This window comes from Fulmarus glacialis, unplaced genomic scaffold (genome assembly GCF_000690835.1).
Source record: "Fulmarus glacialis isolate BGI_N327 unplaced genomic scaffold, ASM69083v1 scaffold9177, whole genome shotgun sequence".
NCBI lineage: Eukaryota > Metazoa > Chordata > Aves > Procellariiformes > Procellariidae > Fulmarus > Fulmarus glacialis.
In genome coordinates, this window is record NW_009221241.1 from 41476 (window position 1) to 62416 (window position 20941).

At 39.4% G+C, this 20941-nt stretch overlaps 1 protein-coding gene across 1 annotated transcript in view; it reads left to right on the forward strand.

The window, feature by feature from the left end:
* The window catches only part of RBKS (ribokinase), a gene marked incomplete at its 5' end in the record, with an annotated part of 50441 nt that overhangs the window by 23123 nt on the left and 6377 nt on the right, over positions 1–20941 (forward strand). The window contains one exon of the mRNA XM_009581024.1: positions 7010–7198. Within this exon, the coding sequence (XP_009579319.1) occupies positions 7010–7198 (189 nt within the window). The remainder of the gene's footprint in view (positions 1–7009; positions 7199–20941) is intronic.

Here is a 20941-nt window from a genome sequence, read left to right on the forward strand (position 1 = left end):
AACTGCCTTCCTGAGATGTTCTGTTCCTGCTCCATTGCCCCTCCTACTTGGTATTTCTAAGTCTCAGATAACTTCCTTCTAGCCAAAATCCTATTTATGTTCCAGCCTTACCCCTTTTGGGGATTTTTTATTTTTTATTTGGTATTTTCAGGTACTACCAGAAAAAAAAAAAGTATACTTCTGCTTTATCTTTACTAAGTCTTTTAAATAGTTAGTAAATCATCTTCAGTTTAAAGATGAACTCTTTAGAGCTATCCAGTTCAACTGCTTCTAAAACAGTTCTTTTTAACACAGACATATATGCTAAGACAAGATTAAATTTACTGATTTTTTTTTACTGCTTGGTTTGGCTTTCTTAGTCATTTAAATTTACAAGTATTTATCACAGAATTTTACCAAAATGTCTTTATCTTTCTTGTTCACTGATAAATACCTTTAAATGATAAAATCCTGTGGTTTGTGGATATTATGTGAGTGATATATTTGTAACAGAAGATTGTGTTAGCTGTAGAACAGAAAGCTAGCCATTTAGCTTAAGACATCTCACACACTATGTGGAGTGTTTGTATTGTTAAATATGAGAAAAAGGGGGTAGTCCTTGTGATCAGCTGAATTATTACTGAGGCAGAAGTTTCTGTTTTTTACTGCCATGAAGGTCAGCAGTTTTGATCTGTGATGCCTTTGTCACAGAATAAAAGTTTTAAAATGTCAGCTATAGTTTCAGACAGCCATGGGATGTCGGGTCCCAAACATGCGAGTATCAAATACAACATCACAATTTATACTCCATCCTTCATTAAATGCTTTTGGATTTAATGAAATCACATGCAGTATCTGGTATAACAGCACAGCTTGTTCTTATGGATTTATGTGCTAGAGAGAAGCAAACAAAATTATACTATCAGTGAATTATCTACCATTAGTTTGTCTAGAAGGCTCTTCACAAGCTGTTCTTTTCACTCTTGCTTGTTGCAATAATAATTTTTTTTTATGTCTGACATTACTTTCTTTTTATGTGGTTCATGAACAAAAAAAACTCAGAACAAATCTTGCAAGGTTATCAGTTCTTTCTTTGCTTAGCCTGTAGTTCAGTTTTATCTTTTCCCAGAAAGATCAAACTTGTTGAGACTAGTTTGTTAATTCCCAGATGTAGCACAGCCTAATCCCTGAGGTTTGTGCAGGAATGTGCTAGTTCTCCATTCCCTTAATTCTTCTAATGAAAAATAAATGTATCCAATGTCATCTTAGTGAAAACCAACGGTTGTTCTTTTCAGTCATCTATAAAAGTTGAAAAAGAGACAACCCTATACAAGATGAGCTCTTTGGAATACTTACCATTTTTTTCCCACGTATTTGTGCAATTTCTTGCTGCAGTATGGCTCTAGGCACAACCACAATGTCAATACAGTTCATGCGTTGTTTTTCTTATTTAATGTGTGCATGCAATTACATAGCCCTGCAGGTTAGGAACCAAAATATATTGCACATCAGCGATTTCAATATGGTCCTAAACGTTTTGAAGAACAGCCGCTTCTCCGTTCAAAGAATACTGAGGAGCCCTTCAGGAGAAGGAAAACTCCTAAATGGTTACAACAAATGGTTTAGTTTGTCAAGCTATTTTGAATGCAAAACTAGGAACTGCTTTCTCCCTAATGTAAAATGGGTATCAGACTTGTGATCTAAATAAGAAAGGCCTAGCAAAGATTTAATTAAATGCTAACAGAATACTTTGGGGCTTCAGTGGTAGAAAGCAGTACAACTGAATAAAAGTTAATTGCTAATTTTGTTAAATAAAGCAGCAAGATATATAAAAATACTATGGAAAAATAGATACTGTCCTGTTTAAGATACTATTTCCTTTAAGTGTTATTGTCTATTACTAGAGGCTAGATCATTTTTGGAAGAAATATTAATAATGGAAATTCTTGTTAGTATGTCTGAAATCAAGACACAGTATTGACTTTTACAAGATTCAGAGAATATCGAGTTTATAAAACTATACCTGGAGTCTTGGATTAGGACATTCAAGATACTGCTTATTAGTGTAGAGAGGTTAATATTAGGGATAGTCTTTCTTAAGAAAAAATAGTTGATAACTCTAGTAGTCAAAACAAAAATAGGTCCTTTAGAATTAAAAGATTCCAGAACATCTCTTGAATTTGCCTTTTCTGTTTTAAGTAATGGAAAGCTACTATTGCTCCATTACATAGAAGTTGCCAGCAATTCACAGTATATTTTAATTCCAACTTTGTTCTAAACCCTTTTTTATCAGTTGCTGGAAACTATGAAATTTCTCATATTTAGTCTAAAATGAAAGATGTTACTTCTGGGAGGGGAGGGAATAGCTTCAAGCCAATTCATTTCAATCAGTTTTTAATTATTGTAGCACGATAAGTATTTCTGCCTGTATGTACGTAAAAATTTTATAATTTGAAACAACTGGAACTAGCTTGGCTTGTGGCCTGATCTTGCAATTGCTTATACACCAAATCTGTCTCACTACTTCTTTGGGACTGTTCACATGTGTTAGAATTAATGAGATTGAGTTCTTGTTCTGTCATTCTCAAAGAAATCTCCTAAGGTACAAGCCAAGTTTGTAGCCAATGGGCTTACTGTGTTTAAATATTTAAAATTAAAAATATTTTAAATCATCATATGTAGTTTTAGATGGGTTAACCTTAAAACTGGCACAGTTTCTCTATTATTATTATTTATTTCTGTTCCAGCAGTACCTGGCGACATTTGCAAAGTTGTTATGGTGCTAGGTGCACAAAAAGCAGTCCAAATGATGGACTGCTCCCCAAAGAATTAACACTTCTTGTTATTTTACCAGTTTATATTTGCTGAGGATCATAGGATCACAGAAGTTGGGAACAGACCCTCTGGAGGTCTCTAGTCCAACATCCTGGCAAAGCATGGCCAGTTTAGGTCAGATTGCTCACGGCTTTGTCCAGTCAAGTGTTGAATCTCCGAGGATGGAGATTGCATGACCTCTGGGCACCTGTTCCACTGCTTTATCACCCTCGTGGTAAAAAAGCTTGTCCTAATACTGGAATTTCCAGCTTGTGCCTGTTGTCTTTAGCCCTATCCCTGTGCACCTTCAAGAAGAGTCTGGCTCCATCTTCTCTATACCCGCCCATTAAATTGCTGTAGACAGCAATTGGATCTCCCCTTAGCCTTGTGTTCTTAGGGCTGAACAAACCCGCTTCTCCCAGCCTCTTCTTGTATATCCTGGTCTCTGGCCACCTGACTGTCTTGGTGGCCTTCCACTGGATTCATTGTAGTATGTCAGTGTCTTAACTTGTGCCAGGGATCCCAAAACTAGATACCATGCTGCAGATTTGGTCCTGCAAATGCCAAGCAGAGGATCCAGAACATCTCCCTGAAGTGGCTGTGTAAGCCATAGGCTGCCCCAAATGCAATACAGCTAGGAACACTTGGCAAAGGTTCATATCATAGTTTCATTCTCACTTTTAGCCAGTGTAAACTAGTACTGCTGTTGAAAGAAGTTAATTGTTTTGGGTTGGCTTTGGGGGGTGGTGTGGGATTGGGGGTGGTGTTAATTTTAACACAGATCTGCCTTGCAATCCAATTTGTTTCCTGGCCAAATAAATGGCTGTGCTGGCACAAGAGAATGGGCCATGTGGACAGGAGTGGAAAGGAAAAAAGCAGGACCTTTTTTTTCTGTAGCAGTGCTGGTTTGTGTCAACTTACAGTTGCTATAGTCTAAAGAGACATGGAGAGCCAACTGAGATTAGTGAGGATTATGGCCAAGAACCTTCATATCAGCTAAATTAAAAGCTCCAGTTAATTTTCTCTTCCACTTTTGTAAACAAAATTAAGAAAATTCTGTGTAGATTAATTATATAATATCTGTCATAGGTTTATTCTGACAGCAGTTTTGTGGAATGTCCTCTTGCTTTAGTAGATCCATTTAACTGAGGAGTTTTATGAGACTAGCTGCAGAAAAATAAAATTCTTAATTTGCTGCTCTTTTGTACAGTACTATGGCAAATGTCCACGTTGGGCTTTTAGTATTGTTATTTAATTTTTTCTTTACATAACCATTAGTTATTTCCTTCAATTGTACCACAGTTTGTTTTTTAAATAAGATTCTACTGAAGGGAGGAACTTAAAAACTCACCACAGTATTTAACATCAGTTGACATTTACCGCAATCTCTAATTATTGGCACAGAATCTGTCTGGCTTCTGCTGCTTTTATGGTTCTTCCAGCTTGTTCCAGTGTTTTTTAGTTTTACCATCCTGCTGTATATGAGTTAGATGATAGTGGTTTCAAGCAGTTGAAGATCTACTTTTATACAGACACTGTCTGTTCAAAATAATTTTGTTTATTGGTATAAGCAGTGTAAAGATGAAAAGAAAGATTTCTGCAAAACCTTTCACATATCAGTCCCAGAACAATTCTTTCACTACCCAAGCAAAAAATCCTGTTGACTTGGGACACAGCAATGACAAAGAGGGGTACAACATTAGTGCTAAGCATACAGCATGTGCATTTAATTAGGAAGAATATTATATTTGAGTACTTCATTTACCTTGCTCATGAGCTTACAGAAGTGTAAAAACCAGGTAAATAAACCCAAATTAGATTTACTGTTTCTCTACAAAAACTAAATCCACTTTCATCCTGGAGACTTTGCAACATAGGTAGAATGTTTGGAATTATTGCCCATCATGAAGTACATTGGAAATTCAGTTAACCTCATTCAAGGATTTGTGTTAATCCATTTTTATTCTTGTAACGTGATGTGCTAGGTGTTCTGAATAAAGGAATGCATAGTTCCTGCTCCAGAGATCTTAAAATTCATGACGAGACACAGACTCTTTAGATACTTGAATATTAGCATAGAGTATATATGTATTTTAATACTATTTATTATCTATCCTTAGTTTCTCCAAAGCCATTATTGGTGTATTGACTCCTTGCAAGACCTGCAAGAAGATACATTCACAAGGTTTTGTGAGATACTTTTTGAATCAAATTTTCTTATTTGAAAATACTTTCATAACCTTTTAAAAACTGAAATAGGTTTAATTTGCTTAAATAGTTTGCACTGCAAGAGAAGTTTGAGCAGCATGGTGACACGCCAAAGAGAAAATTGGATAGGTTTAGTTGTCTTCTCATAATTTAAAGCTTACTATATTCTTGTCTGGGATCAGTGTGGTTAAAAAAAGTAGTTTTAAATTGCCTGTATGTGTTAGCCACACCTTGCCCCTGCAGTGCACAAGTTTACCCACCAAGGCCTGCCACACCAGATTCTGCCTTGTAGCGATCAGATCAACAACACTTGAAATCATTTGTGCATTTGTCTAAGTAGGGACTGCAGAACTTGGTCCTGTAAGTTTGAAAATTAAAACCAGTAAGTACTCTACTAATGATACTAAGAACTCTAGTGTGTGTTGGCATAATCTGGCCCTTCAGAGCCTAAGGGTGGCTTCTCTCTCCTGGGTCAGGCTGAAACGCAGGAAATGACAGTGGCGAGCAGCGGGCGCTGACTCACAGCTGGGGGCGGTTTGCTTTGGGATGGCTGTAGTAGTTCTGTCCCCAGCTGTCTGCCCTCCCTCTCTTTACTACAGGCATGGCCTGTGCTTCGTGGAGCAGTTGTTTAATCACTATAGTTTACAGTCCGTTATATCAAGAAGTATGTGCTCTGAATTCAAGTTTCAGTAATGCAGAGGAAGATAATTTGAAATATTTCAGCAGCTGTTTCCCAAGAAGCTGAGCTGCCCATGCAGCAGAGGTCAGGAAATGTAGGTGGTGAATAGGTTCCAAAGTAAGTTTTCCACTGAAAATAAGCCCTAAGAGTGTGGAAGCTATGCCCAGTTACTAGGGGATTATCTGAAAATACTTCAGACTGCATTTTTCAGGATCCAGCAGCAGCCATGTAGTGCAAGATAAAATAGAACTTCCCTCTTCTCAGGCAAGCAGGACAAGATTTAGTAAAGACAGCAAAATATAATATGCCAGTTTACTTACAATTGAGGGCATACTGTATTATGCAGGAGTACTGCCTGCTAGACTGTTTCAGATAAAACGCACTGTATTTTCTCTTCCCTTTCTTCCTGTTTCATTCTTGCTTTCTTCCCTGCCAAAAGAAAAAGTACGTGACATTTGACAATTTTATGCCATCAAGAAAATGTATGAAGTGGCAAAAAGGATGCTTGATCCTGGAGTCTTCATTGCAGATTTTTGGGAAATTTTGCTCTTACTTGGGTGGAACTAGAAGAGATTAATTTTAAGAGCCAACTGGGAGAAGTTGACTTAAGGTCACCATCTGTTAGAAGAAGAGTTTATCTGTGTCTGTACAGAGCCAACACAGAAGAGTCTTGGTCTTGACAGAGGCCTGTGGACACGGCCATAACACGGATACATAATAATCTTGTAATGGGCCTTTGCCCAAAGAGGGCTTCAGATAACTTTTAGGTATTCTTATCTGAAAATATATATTAAAGTAAACAGAGTGGTCAAAGTTGAGCAATTATTTTTTTTCCTTGAAGAGATTTTCCCTTGTGATTTCTCTGTAGCTGAACACTGAGAATTTAAAAAAGAATTTTAAAAGTTTCTCACTCAGTGATAAATATCCCCCAACAGTAGTGACCGAGTTGCCATGTAACATTTTTCACATTAGACCACAAAAAGCTTTTGCCAAGGCTGTGTCCATTTCACAGATGAAGAAACTGAGACACGTGGGAGAAATGTGATTTTACTAAGGATTGCATGCCAGGCATGTCGTAGAAGCTGGAACAGAACCCATGCCTCCTGCGTCTCTGCCTAGGCTGCTCTCCATTAGTCTGCTGTGCCTGAAGTACACGCTGATTTCAAACGGGGAGCAAGACATAGCTGAATATCAGCGTAGGAAGTGGTTTCATGATCATCTTATAATACACATTTTAAAAAGATATTAAATACTGTTTTCAAATGCAACTGTTGTCCAAAAATCAGTGCTGTCAGATTATGATTTTCATTTGCGTGGGTTATTTTCCAGGCAGAAATTTTAACGGGCATCCCAGTTGGCAACCTTGAAGATGCTGAAAAGGTGGGACACATGCTGTTAGAAAGAGGGTGTAAGCTCGTAATTGTTACTCTTGGAGCAGAAGGCTGTATGATGATATCAGTAGAAGAACCCATTCCAAAGCACGTTCCTGCTGGGAAGGTCAGGGCTGTGGACACTACGGTACGTTTTTGTGGTTTAACTGTCTTGCTTTGGAAAAGACTGCTTAAGCACTAAGGGAAAGCAATGAGTAATCAGCCAAATCTTTGGGCACTAGCACAAAGGCTAATTTATGATGTGAAATTGATATCTTGCTTCCAGCCTTTCATATATTAAATGTCAGTTCACTTGAGTTTTATAGTCTGTATTGTAGATGTGCTAGAATTATTATACATACTGATAGTATCTTCATGTTCCTCCTTTACTGAAGTCACTACCTGTCTCTGACTGTAATGTGTGATGCCAGTGGCGTGAGCTGCAGTCCTGTTTTTTCACCTTTGCCCAGTCTCATAATTCATCTCGTCCAGAACTCAAATGCTGTGGCAGAAAGGAGATACTACTGCCCTCACAGTCTGGAACTGAATGTTTGACTTTTCTGACACAAGCATGAATTGCTTACCAAGTCTAGCATAAGGTGCATCGAAGACATAACTTTTACAGAATATAGTGGAAAAAACCCAAAAAGTTCTTTCTGCTTCATGACGACTATTTTATGATGACAGGTAAGGGATACTTGGTCAGAGGCATTTTAGAGTTTGATATGAGGGTATTTTTTACTTCCTGCTCAGACTTAAATGCAGAAAGCATACTCTAACAGACCGCTAAATACAATACCCCCAGTAAAAAATAAAAACAGGACAGGCAATAGTTAAGATAGCATTGCTATGAAAACCTTACCACATTGCACATATGGGGCTATTTTGTGTTCCTAGTATTATCTGACATAAATCCAAAATAATTCCAGTGGAGTTACTGAGAGCAGAGCAGGTCACGTTGTATGTACTAACTATACATTTAAATGCCTGTTATAATAACGTCATATTACATATGTTCTTTTACAATAGTTCATTAAAATCCTGGAGATTTTACCATCTGGTGCATTCCATATCTGAATTGCATTAATAATAACTAGTTCTTGTGGCATATTTTTTATCCGTGGACCTCATACTGCTTCACAAAGAACGAAGGCAACTGCTTAGAAGATGAGGAAACAGAAGCATAGGGGACTGAAATTACCTAGCTCAGTAGCATGCAGTGGCAGAGCTAGAAGTGAAGTCACTTCTTCTAAAGCAGAAGATCACTCCTAGATTTGGACTGTGATGTGCTGATGCTGTAGAAGGCTTTGTTTCACTATTAAATTTAATCCTTTTCAATTTAACTCTAAAATAGAGATACTTTGGCTTTGTTTTCCTCTCTTGCCCCTTTGTCATTTAGAAGTTTGACCTCAAGTTGGTGCTGATTTTGGAATGTCCTAAAGTTCTGGTTAAGGGAAGCATCACTGTACTGTACTGCGCATAAGGTACTTGGTAGGGGACTACAGACACCTGACTGCCTCTGCCTGCTTTTAGCCCAGAATTAGAAGTGGCAAGGGAGTGAAAGACAGAGCTCCCAAAGCTGCCCAGAAGCAGGATTTATTAGCTTGGGAGCAACACCTTCTGAACCTGGCGGTACAGCTTCTTGCTCTGAGTTGGTAAATCTGCTATTGCTGTCAAAGCTTATTATTAGGGTTTTCCTCTACATCACACAGAAGTGATGAAGAAGAAACATGTGTGATCTGCTTCTTCAAAAGAAGCAGAAAATTGCTGCCAGATCAGCTATTGTTTGATATCTTAAGATATTTGCTGCTCTTGGAATAAAACAGCAATACTGAAACCACACACTGTGGCTGAAAAGTGCTTTTTATCTTGCCTAGCAGTTCAGAGTTTCATGACTGAACTAATTTAACGCTCCTTTTTTTTTTTTTTTTTTTTAAATAAAAGAAATTTCTTTGAGTTTACTGAATCCTTGCCCTGCCTCCTTGTGGCCAACAGGTTATTGGCTTTCACACAGCAGAGGATTTTCACAGTTAATTTTGTTAATCTACTTAAATACCAGTGGGTTGTTTTCAGTAAAACAGCTGTGCTTGGTTTACTGTTGCAGACTAAATGAAAAAAGATGTGTTGGCCTTCCATTATAAAAGTCTTACAGTGCTTAGACTGATTATCACTTTGCCTGAAAGCAAGTGCTTTTAAAGCAACCTTTCTAAACACTAAGCAAAATAATGTCATCCTCAACTAACCTGGATAGCTCTATTACTAAAATAAATCCTAAACATTCTAGTAGGATATGTTATTCTCTCCAGATGCATGTCTGCAGTGGCTCCTTCCCCAGGGGAATAAGCTCAAGCTGTAAGGTGGCTTAGCAAGTAGCCACCTATCCACAGAGTATTCAGATCTGTTCATGTGCATGCTCTTAGCACATCATTTAATACTAAACAAAAGTTGCTACCTTAAACTGCCCTGATTTCAGCATCTTGAGGGACCAGGCAGTAATTTTTTTAAGCTGCCATAATCCAATCACATCTTGTTATGTGCCCGTATCCATATTGACATTGTTTGGATCTGTAGAAGGTAAAGTTACTGCCAGACAAAGAGTTAAATGATGTGTATAACCTATCATAGGATTTGCAAAAGGTTACAGAGCCCTTATGAAAACAGTCTGTATTAAAACAAAGTTTGCCGTTTAGAAGATATACATATAAGATACAAAATGAGCTTCAAAGGCCTCTTTCACTGTAGAAATTTTCCCATAGCTGCTACCACTGCCCAGAGTCCTCTCTGCAGCAGTGCAGCTTCAATACTGCCTCCTGGTCATTTCTGTTGTCCACAGCAATTTTGAACATTTTTGATGAGAAAATACTTGGGTAGGTACAGCCACAAAGATTAAGAATTTGAGTTCCTTGTCCCAGGTAGCGTGCTCCCCATTCTCCGCGTTCATAGGTTCATCAGAGGGACTAAGGGTTGATAGACCGTAGAGCCTGGCTCTTCCTCCTAGCCCTTGAGATGGTTAATCTAAGAGTTTATTGGCAGAACACTGGGAAAAGCTGGCTCCATCTCCCGCTCTGTGGTGGAACATGAATCTTCAGGATTGAAAATCTGGCATTTTTCACCCACACTAAATCAATACTATAAAGGGAAAAAAAAGGCTTGTTGATTTTTTTTTTTTAGCGCTAATTATCTTAATGTGGCCTTTACTAATGTATGCAATGCTTCCCATGACTGTTAGCAGAGCTCTCCATACACAGTCCAAAACATGTAGAGCACGAATAGCCGTTTAGAAGGAAGTTTTGCAAGACATGGTATTGTAAAGCTGAAACATCTGTTTCTCCTGTTATAGCTAAATAGTGCAACAAGCTTTTGTTAAGAAAATAAACTTTCCCTTCATTTTACTAGTTTCTGCTAGCTATTTTCTATATGCAAATTTTGAATAAAAATAAAAATAAGTGAATTATTGAAAAATCATCCTCAAATTTTCTGTGTGAAAGAAAGAAATATCTGATTAAGCCCACCAGCCGTATCAATTTGTATTTGAAGCAGATGACGTACGTAAGAGGCATTTGACACATAAAAAAGTACTAATATGTAGATAATATAAGAAAGGTATACATTATAATCTATTTTCATGACTTTAAATAGTTGCTTTTAAATCTACTTGACTACAAGAAGTTAAATATATGCATTTACTTTATTTTTGGAAGAAGCTATTTCCACTTTAGCTGAAACTAGTACATGAAGCTCCATTAAAATAGCTGTGAAGGATAATTATATAATTCCATTTATATGACACTTCTTCATATAGTAGCAGAAGGTTTCACAAACCATTCACAAATTTGATAAGCATTTCATAGAAAACAATAATATCATATACACATATTTTGCAGTTGTGTGTGTGTGTGTGAAGCAGTTTGCCTGCTGCTGAAGCTGAAGCACAGCTGAGGTGGAACACAGCAGCTGCTTGCGAATACAGCTGCGGGACGTGACCGAACACCATCAGGTCAAAATTGTACTTGAGGTGAAGTGGATGATCTGTGTGATGAACCACATGATGATCCTAGATTGTGGCATCTGCTGTAGTAGCCCCGAACGCACCGTCCTGGCAGACATACGCAGTCTGATGACAGAGAAGGCCACAACATTGTCCGTATTGGAGAATGAAGCTCTGCTCTTTTTGCCCCTTCACCCTTGCTCTCCCCCTCTGCTTCTGAGAATCACGCAAAGTGTAATTTACAGCACTATTTACATCTATTTATATTTACTAATTATATTCCATTGAAACTGCCAAGGAAAATTTGTCAGAAGAATGTAATTACTCAAAGCTGGAATTTAGCCAGCAGTGAGATTAGTTCCCTTCCATTTTTCAAAAAAAGCACTATGGGATCTTACAGAGCCGAGCGCTTCAACTGGCAGCTGGGGACCCAGTCGAGCACCTGAGGTACTGATGGAGGCCTGCCTAGGGCTTGGTATGTGCAGGTGGGCTTTGCGGAGGCAATCGGGCTGTCTGGAGCTCCAGGTTCCTCAGAGGGGTTCCTCCTCTGGGGTTTAGAGGGTTGTACATGCCAGGTCTCCTCTGGAGGTGGGGCAGTCTGGTGGTCAGTGGCTACGGCAGGCTGGAACGTGTCTGCTGGCTCTGGGACTGCACCCTGCAGGTCAGGGCTTTGCCTTTTACTATGGTTGCTCCTTGCAGTTGAAGGTGGGGTGTCCTGTCTAGGATCCATGCTTCCAATCAGAGGGTTGGCACATGCAGAATTCCTCCTATGTGGGGGCATTACTGGAAAATGGGGTGCTCTCTGACTAAGCAAGCCAGAGCTGCCCCACTGCCACCCCTCCATTTCCAGGTTGCAGCACGGAGGTCACTTTGGGGAGGGGAGTACTTAGGGTTAGTTTTTGTAACCTCTGGTTTGCGCTAGACCCCAGTTTGGATCAAGATGCTGAATAACATCCACACATGCTTGCATCAGTTAGGGTGAATTTCTCATTTCCACCCCATCTGGTCTTTTAAATACATAGTACAGTTGCTCTGCTTAAGATCTCTTCATCAGCTTCTACCTGACCTCCAGGTTTACAGGTGCCAATGTTGTGTGCACAAAAGCCCGGCATTAGCACTCTCACAATCAGGAGATCAGGCATCTGCATATCTGGCTTAGGCATGGATGTATTCTCTAAAGGCGAATGGAGACCTTGGGCACACAATATTTAAATGAAAATTTGGAATCACTTTTCACAATGGTGCCCCTAGTAATCACAGCAAGTCCATGGTCTCCCTTTTAAATCTCATCTGCAGAATGTTTAACTTCACAGTATTTCTAAGCACACCGTTACATTTCCCATATCATTTCCTACATTACTGGCATTTTCCCTGTCTGGCTGTGCTTTTCGGATACAGGGAGTACACAACCTGTGAGGGAAGCTAAGGAGATCACAGGTTGAGGTGCCATGCTTATAAACAGGAAACTTATTTATGAGACATGATAAAATTCAAAATTTAATCTACTCAGTTATGCCTGAAATTTGACACGAGTGTATGATTTATTCTATATAGCCCTTCTCCGTACGACATTCTCAGAGACAGATGATACATACTATTTGTCATAATCATAAATGTTACCATTATTTTTTCATGTCAGTTCTGCAAAATGAAGGCTCATTGCTGCAATATGAATTTGTCATCAGATGTTTTGTGTTCAAATCCTATTAAGTTTCCTTCCGATTTCTTATTACAATATATTAGATCTGGCTCTTTTACTATGGGAGAGAATTAAAAAGGCTGTCTTTAAGCAGTAGAGTGCTCACTGAGCAGCTTTGTATTGAACTCTGAATCATTACACAATCTTTATTTTAATGAAGACTCATATAAGTGTATAGCTGTATAATTTTAGATATGTCACAGTATTCAGGCCTGTGCAGTAATTGTGGTCTAAAGAAGGCAGTGTGGTTTAGCGATTTGAACAAAGCACTGAATAAGAGTTCCAGGGCTCTGCAAAAGACTTGCTGTAAATCCTTGGGAGAGTTACTTGTCTTCTTTGTATCCCAATTTATCTATCCATAAATTTGAGCTGCTATTAATGTATTGCATATAAACCATGAGAAGTCTGTTAGAGATCAGAACAGAACCTGGGAGGCCTTTTTCCCAAGCTTGTCATATAACCTCAGGCCAGTTGTGCTTCTTTGGGGGCTTTGCAAACTCATTGAAGTTCTTCTGCTTGCAGTTGAGAGGTCTCGTCTGTAAAAATATGGTTTACACTAAAATTCTCTGACTTAGCTGTATCTTCTGGTTTGGAGGAAGCCTGAGCCAGAGGAGTGAAGTGGACACTGAAATAAAGCCTTAGAATATAAATAAATCCAAAACAGTCCTCCTAATAACAGCAATTCTTTGTCTCCTGACTTTGTGGCCTAACGTCTGAGGCTCAAGGGGATATAAATACAACACTCTGTGCAATGACTAATTACTCAAAATTCTGTGCATCAGCAGAAGTGGGACTTGTGGTTGACTCTAATATTATCAAATGCCTTTGCTATTTAATAATCTTGTAGCCGTACATTATTTAGCATGCCGTTTGCACAAAGAACAGTGATTTTATTTCAGCTATCTCTCAACAAAGTAAAAATGCAGCTGGTAGTAAATGAAGCATTTGGCAGACAATGTGTCTGATGTACAGTTCTCTAACTTGCTAAGAAGAGAAAAATGTTGTTGAGTGTTTAACCTTTTTCTACCCATGGATGTAGCAAGAAGGAGTAAAGTGACCACAAAGGGCAAGGTCTTCTTTGTCCTCTTTTTCTTTTGCTTTTTCTTTTGCTTTTTCCTTTTTGCTTTTTCTTTTCCTTTTCCTTTTTCTTTTCCTTTTCCTTTTCCTTTTCCTTTTTCTTCTTCTTTTCCTTTTTCTTTTCCTTTTTCTTTTCCTTTTTCTTTTCTCTTTTATTTTCATTTTTCCTTTTTCTTTTTCCTTTTTCTCTTTTTACTTCTTTCTCTTTTTTCTTTTTCTTTTTCTTTTTCTTTTTTTTCTTTTTCTTTTTCTTTTTCTTTTTCTTTTTCTTTTTCTTTTTCTTTTTCTTTTTCTTTTCCTTTTTCTTTTCCTTTTCCTTTTTCTTCTTCTTCTTCCTTTTTCTTTTCCTTTTCCTTTTTCCTTTTTCCTTTTTCTTTTTCTTTGTCTTTTTTTATTCTTTCTTTGTCTTTTTTCTTCTTTCTTTTTCTTTTTCCTTTTCCTTTTTCTTCTTCTTTTTCCTTTTTCTTTTCCTTTTCCTTTTTCCTTTTTCCTTTTTCTTTTTCTTTGTCTTTTTTTATTCTTTCTTTGTCTTTTTTCTTCTTTCTTTTTCTTTTTCTTTTTTCTTCTTTCTTCTTCTCTTTTCATCTTTCTTTTTCTTTTTCTTTTTCTCTTTCTTTTTTTTTCCTTATCTTCCCTTTCTTTTTCAAGGAAAGAGAAAAAGTTACTATCGGGCAAACAGCTTATCTATCATCAGTGGGGTTTATTCACACACCAACACAGAGTAATTATGCCCAGAGCTCCCATTAACATCCCGCAAACCAACAGCATAATAGCTTCCTTTCTTTAACATGCAACCAAAATAGGTTAATAAATAAGTTTAGTTCCAATCATAGCCCACTTTCTGACTTAGCCTTCTGCATTCTCTCTTTTACAAATATGGAATCCATTGAATTTTGGAGCAGAAAAACCATGAGGAATAAGTTAATCTGCCAGACACTCCAATCAGCAATCTGCACTGTAAATCTATTTAAAGCTGCATCTATTATGTTCTGAAGTTCAGCTGAACTGTGAAAGGGCACATGACTGAAATCACTGCATTTGAGTTGACTCACAGTTAAGTGTAGATGGGAATTGCTTGGCTCATCACAAGTTTCTGCTCCTGATTCAGGCCTTCTAAAGACACTTCAGTTTTTGAAGGCTTGGTCAGTGGCCTGAGGGTGTACAGGTATCCAGTGATGAGAGGAATTGCAAGAGTTGCATCCTGCTGCATTGGCAGTCAACTGAGAAAAGATGGAGCAAACTGGATGCGCCCTCTTTCCCCTTTGAAAGCAGAAAGCTATATTATCCCCATTTTACAGATAGAAACAATGGAACAAAAATGTTAGCAATAAGGTGCTCTGAAGTGCTAGCTAAAAATGTCCTGCTCCAAGTTACATAGGGAGTTGGGGTGGTGTAGCCAAAAATGAAGCACAGGCATGTATTGTCCCATGCTACTCTCTTAACTGCTAGACAACATTGTCATGGAAGGAAACACTGTTTATCTGCCTAGTAACTGTCTATTTTAATCTGTAAGAACAAACAATGTAAACAAAATGAGCAAACAGAAGCAGGCTTGTACAGAACAATTTGCAGCCTTGTTTTCCAGTGGAAGATTCCACAGACCACCCAGGCTTTGCTCTAGTCCTTTTCTCAACCACGGAGCATCTAATTAAATCCCTCTCCATTCCTGACTCTAAGTGGAAGACAGCCTACAGTCCTGTACAGTTTCTTTCCAGATGGAAATGCATAATTTAACAGAGATACAGCTGACAGGGAGAAGTGGGCCCAAAGCAGTATTAGCATTTGCCACAAATTGCATTAAATTACAAGGGGGTACTTAATGAAGATGTAGAATAAAAAAAAGATTAAAACCAATATTTAGTTTTCTAAGCCCTTTCTAAGATTGCAGAGTGCCAGGCAACAAAAACCTCATAGTAAAACTGAATTTCTGTCTCAGTTACTTTAGTGATACCAAGAATTGTTTGGTTTTGCTACACACCATCAGTATCAGGTCATGAAATTTTGTCCCACAGCTTTGCTCTGTGTACATGTATACATATACGTAAAGTTGCTAAGCACCTTACATTATTTACTATTTCTGTACTCACAACACGAGGTAAAGTACTGTTCTTACCGCTGTTTTGTAGATGGGGAACAAAAGCACGCAGGGACTGGCTTGTCAGTGGCAAGTGAACCGCTTCCCTTGATAAAACTGTAACTTCTTCTCTATGCTTCTCTTCAAAGAGAATTAGGACTGGTGGAAAAATTTTGCCAGGATATCAGCTGTCTCATTGTAGATGTCCACGTAAATGAGAAAGTACATAGCAGTGCAGAGTTGCTTTGCATTGGATGCTTCTTGAAGAGGCTGTAAGGGAGTTGTGGAAATGTGCTACGAGGACAGGTGCTTTGGCTCCACTACTCTCATACTGAGAAATATGGAAGTTAACCCACTTGATTGGTCTGGACAGAAAAAAGTAGGGACGCTGGCAGCATTTATGCACCAGCTGAAATGTTTTGTTTGGAGGCCAGAACACGTGAAGGATACAGCATCCAACATCTGGGCCTGAGATTACATTCTGGTGAGGTCTAGAGAAGCTGAGTTCAGAAATATCTTGAAGCTATCTTTGTGCCATCTCGCTTCTGGGATGCTTTAGTAAATGAAACAATGGTATAATTTATACAGGATGAGAGCAGAGTAGGAAATGATTCTCTTATTGCCTCTCTTGGGCTAACTATGGCTTGCAATGCAAGTCAAAATCATTGCAGCAGAACGTACCGCATCCCTTTTCTTGATTTGCTCTCCTCCCCTTCTCTTTATGATGAAGCCAGCACAGGGTCTCCTCCAAGAGGATGTTCAGTCCTGGTATGTAGCTCACCCTGTGTTCAGAGCAGATATTGGGCTGCCAATGCATGCACACAAGACAGTGTCACTTGTAATAGTGCATAGCGCTCTGGGGTATCTGAGTTGCACAAAGCATGAGGAAGGAAGACCAACTGTGTGCAGCCATCCTTTCTAATTAAATTCCTGCAGTTAAAAATAGCTACTGGAAGCTGGTGCTTCTGGCACATCCAAAGCGTCACCTTCCCAAGTATCTTTTTCTGGCCTGAGCCGTAGGAAGTTGAAAATGTGATCTGCTGTGTAATAGTGCAGCATATCCTTGGCCAAACTCCTCATCATTTTTTACCTCTTGCATTTATGGTTAGCTTACAAATGTCATATGCCTCCTTTTTTTCTTTAAAGCTAGTCTCTGCAGAACCAGGTATCATCCTGGCTATTGTGGAACATAACCTATTCTTCTCAGTTTGTTCACATCAGTTCTGGCTATGGTGAGAAAGAAGGCAAACCTGGCTCCCGAGCCCCTTGCCCGCTTAGTTACCCAGAAGTGCCAATTGCAGTAATGTTGATATTGAACTAAGACCTGATTTCCCACAACAGAGTTTTCATTGCCAAGCAATTTTGGTCACTGCAGAAACCAGAAAGGTTGGCGTTGGATCGGTGATATTGCATAATTATGTTTTCAAAAGAACAAGAACAGAGAAATGAGAATAGTGGGGAAATCAGGCTTCTTGCTTTTGAAAATTCTAACCACAGAAAATGCCAGAAGTTTTCTTTCTTATCAAGAATAAAGGAGTTAATCTTCTGTAGCCTGTCCCATGGACAGAATATATTTTACAGCTTCAACTAGACAAATGGAAGGAAGCTAAAACCGTAAGTTTTGGTGATTGATGGCAGTAACCTATAGGAATGCGTTTAATGGCCAGTTTGCAGTTGAGGGTAATGATTTTGTCATTTTTCTCAGGGTTTCGTTTTGTGTTTGTGTATGTAGAGATAGACATACAGATATAAACCCACCTATTCTAGACCAACTCAGCTGTAGAAAAGCAGATTCCCAAATTCCGGCAGCAATGTTTGTCAACTGCCCAAATGGCTAAGGAGTATTGTTTTTATTCATTTCAAAGCACAAATAGACACAGAAATACAGGGAAAAGGTAAGGAAAGTCTCTGGAAGCTTGTGCCTCATTACTGGTGTCCGTGATTTTGTTACTGCAATCATTAAGCAGGCAGCGTGTTCGTTGGAAAGATCAATTTTACAGGGAATCCCGCCGAGAATGCCTTTCTGTCAGAAGCAGTGCCTTGTGCTCACCTACCGCTGAAGACCATGAGCGAGGTGCGGGCGCCCTGTTTTCTGCATGCCTGCCCCACAGGTTAAGGACAACAGAATGGGTGGGTAGCAGAGAACAATACTCTAGAGCTTCTGGCTTGTAGGTCACATCTTGCTGAACTTAGAGAGAGGAGCTACAACTCGAGTACTCATCGAAAAGAGTAGACAAACTCAGTAGGAAAAAGAATGCAGGGAGCTGGCAAGAGGACAATGCTAGAGTGAGCTCAGACAAAAAAAACTCCTGAAGTTTGGTGGGTTTTTTTTCCCTCCAGGATGTGTAGTTCAGAGGTAGGCGGGAGCAGTGGCCAGCCAACAAAGGCTAGATACTGTGGTTTTGAAAGAGGCACTCGAGCATATGGAGCTTTCGTGCAAAAAAAGAATGTTTTTTTGATCAATTCCAGGCGAGATGGCAGTTGTGTCATTCTGAGTGCATCTCGTCAGATTAGATGGGATCACTAAGAGTCTTTTGGCATTTTCAATCTGAGAGAAAAAAAACCACATGTGGCTAGTGAAATTGCCCAGCAAGGAGATTTCCCCCTTCTGACTTGGCTGTTGAATCATGGGGTCCTGAAGCCACGTCAGCCCCTGACGTGATACTGGGTGACACAGTCGGTGACAATTTGGCCAGTTCTCTCCTGGTTGGGAAGCTCATTGTTTGGAAGGGAAACCCACTGCCAGTATTTGCAGGGTGCTATCAGAATAACGTGATGTATTCTGGGCAGGGCTTAGGCTCTAGTTTCATTTGTTCATTAAATGAAATTCGTGAATTAATAAATAGGCGTGAGCTTTGTTAGGAAGAAATTACAAGTTGACATGAGTGTGACATGAATAATGAAGGGAGTGAAGTACTTCTCAAGGAAGTGAGATAAGTGAAGCTTTTGATTAGAGTAGGAGAGTAGCTGTGTGTTGTTGAGGCTTGAGAAACCAGTTTGAGAAGTACAAATCAACCTTCCGAGGAGCTGCTGTATTTAGGGCCGAGCTTCAACCATGACCCTGATTCTGTGAAAGTTCAAACTTTGGGAAAGGTAAATACAGCTCCTGCAGCATGTTCAACCGAAAGTCTGTCTTATTTCTGTTAGCGGCAATGTCTGCCTGCTTCCCTGTTGTTGACACATCTTGGTAATATGCTGTTCTTTGCAAGAATGCCACTGGAGAGTTTTGTATTGAGCTGAAGTGTAATGAGAGTTTTCCAGTAGTGTGTTTTGTATGTCATAAGTTTTCTATATGCACTCCAGCAAAAAACCAAGTGTGGAGGGTTTCCCCTGCTGGTTTTGAGTTTCTCTGTGAGGCATGAACTTTCAGATCAAATGAAAGGAGGTCACAGGTCATGGCTCAAGTGTGAAACCAGAGAAGAAGCAGGTACTAAAGCAAAAGCTAAACTGAAAATTTACACAGAAGTGTATCCTAAATAGAAATATTCCTTGCCAAAATATCTAGCACTCTGGTAGCATAGGAATCAGAGTAGTGGTGAATTGTTTGGTTGATGGGAATCTCACAGGTTCCGCAACATGGATCCGTTGTTTTCAGAACGGCGTGTGGAGTTCCTGGTTCAGTGCTCTTACTCCATTGTGTAAGAAAGAAATAAATTCGTCACCTCTCATTAACGCTATCTGGAGTTGAAAGGAGTTTATGTGAGCATCATCACACTGAATTGTTTCGATGATTCAGAAAACAGAGTGCTCCCTGTGGGTGAATACTTTGTTGGCTTTCTGGGGTTAGTCGGTAACACAGAATAACTTTCTTCCCTCGTGCTGAGTGGCATACTGGAATATTATTACCTGGAAGAACGAAGGTCTCCCGTGCTCCCTCCCAGATTTCGTCAGTGTGTGCTAAGAGAAAGCCATCACTGCACAGACACCTTGCAGTATTTTTCTTGCAAACAGCAAGGTGGGAGCTCCTCTGTTCTGATCCTGACTGAGAGTGTAGCAGAGCTGTGGACAATTTGTGGAGGTCCGCTTACTAATTTTGGATACCTCAGTTTTGGGGTTCCCAAGCTGTTCCTCATTTTCAAAGGATGGGTAGCTCATGTGACTCCAGTTAAAGTCCATGCAAGATCAGGAGCTCTGGATTCAGCCCACAGATGTCTCAAAGTGGGTGTTCCTAACATTCTTGATCTTAAGTTGGGTTCATTTCCCGTCATGTGAAATGAGAGCACTATTACCTGCCTTCAAAACAGATGCTGTATAGGAGCTTTGAAATATAAAGCAGGACTGTGTGATATTGCCAGATCTTTAGATACTTTCAGCTGTGCTTTTTAGATGACATACAAATTAAAAATTGCAGAGTTGTGAATGTTGTATGTTTTATTTCCAACATTCACCACAAACCAGATAACTTTTCAGGGGAATTCATGCATCTGTAATGCTTGTCGCTGATCTTTTTAGAAACAGTGAATAACTTAATGTAGTAGGATGTTTCAGAAAGGAAAGAAAATGCATACAGAGGCCTTGTATCAAGATTAATCTCTCAGGAATGCAGGGGGTTAACGGTCAGGCTGATTAATCACTGTTAATGAACCATCAGGAAATCTGTCAGGAAGTGGGTAAAAATTCCTGACGGCTGATGCGAAGCATTGTGTGGTGTGCTTTGGTTTTGATGTTTCCCAACTGATAGTCTACAGTGAGTGCAGTTTAGTTACCTCTAAATTCTCAAGACATGTGAAGGACCAGATGACATGCTGCCCTTGTTCAGCCTGAGTAAGTGAGCAAGAAATTTTCCCCATGCATGGCTATATAAGTACGACGCAACATAAATGCAAGAAAGTCAGGGATTGCTCCTTCCCACAGCTTCCCAGAATGCAGTCTGGAAAAGATGCAGGAAGGAAGCGTGATCACTCCCTCATTCCTCTGGTCTGAGCCCACAGGGTACAGGGGGAAGAGTGGAACAGGCGGCTTTCCCGGTGTGAACGAGGAGCCAGAGTATTAGGACTTGGATACACAGCCGAGTTAATGAATTGCCTGGTGTTGACCGAGGGTGAGGTTTCAC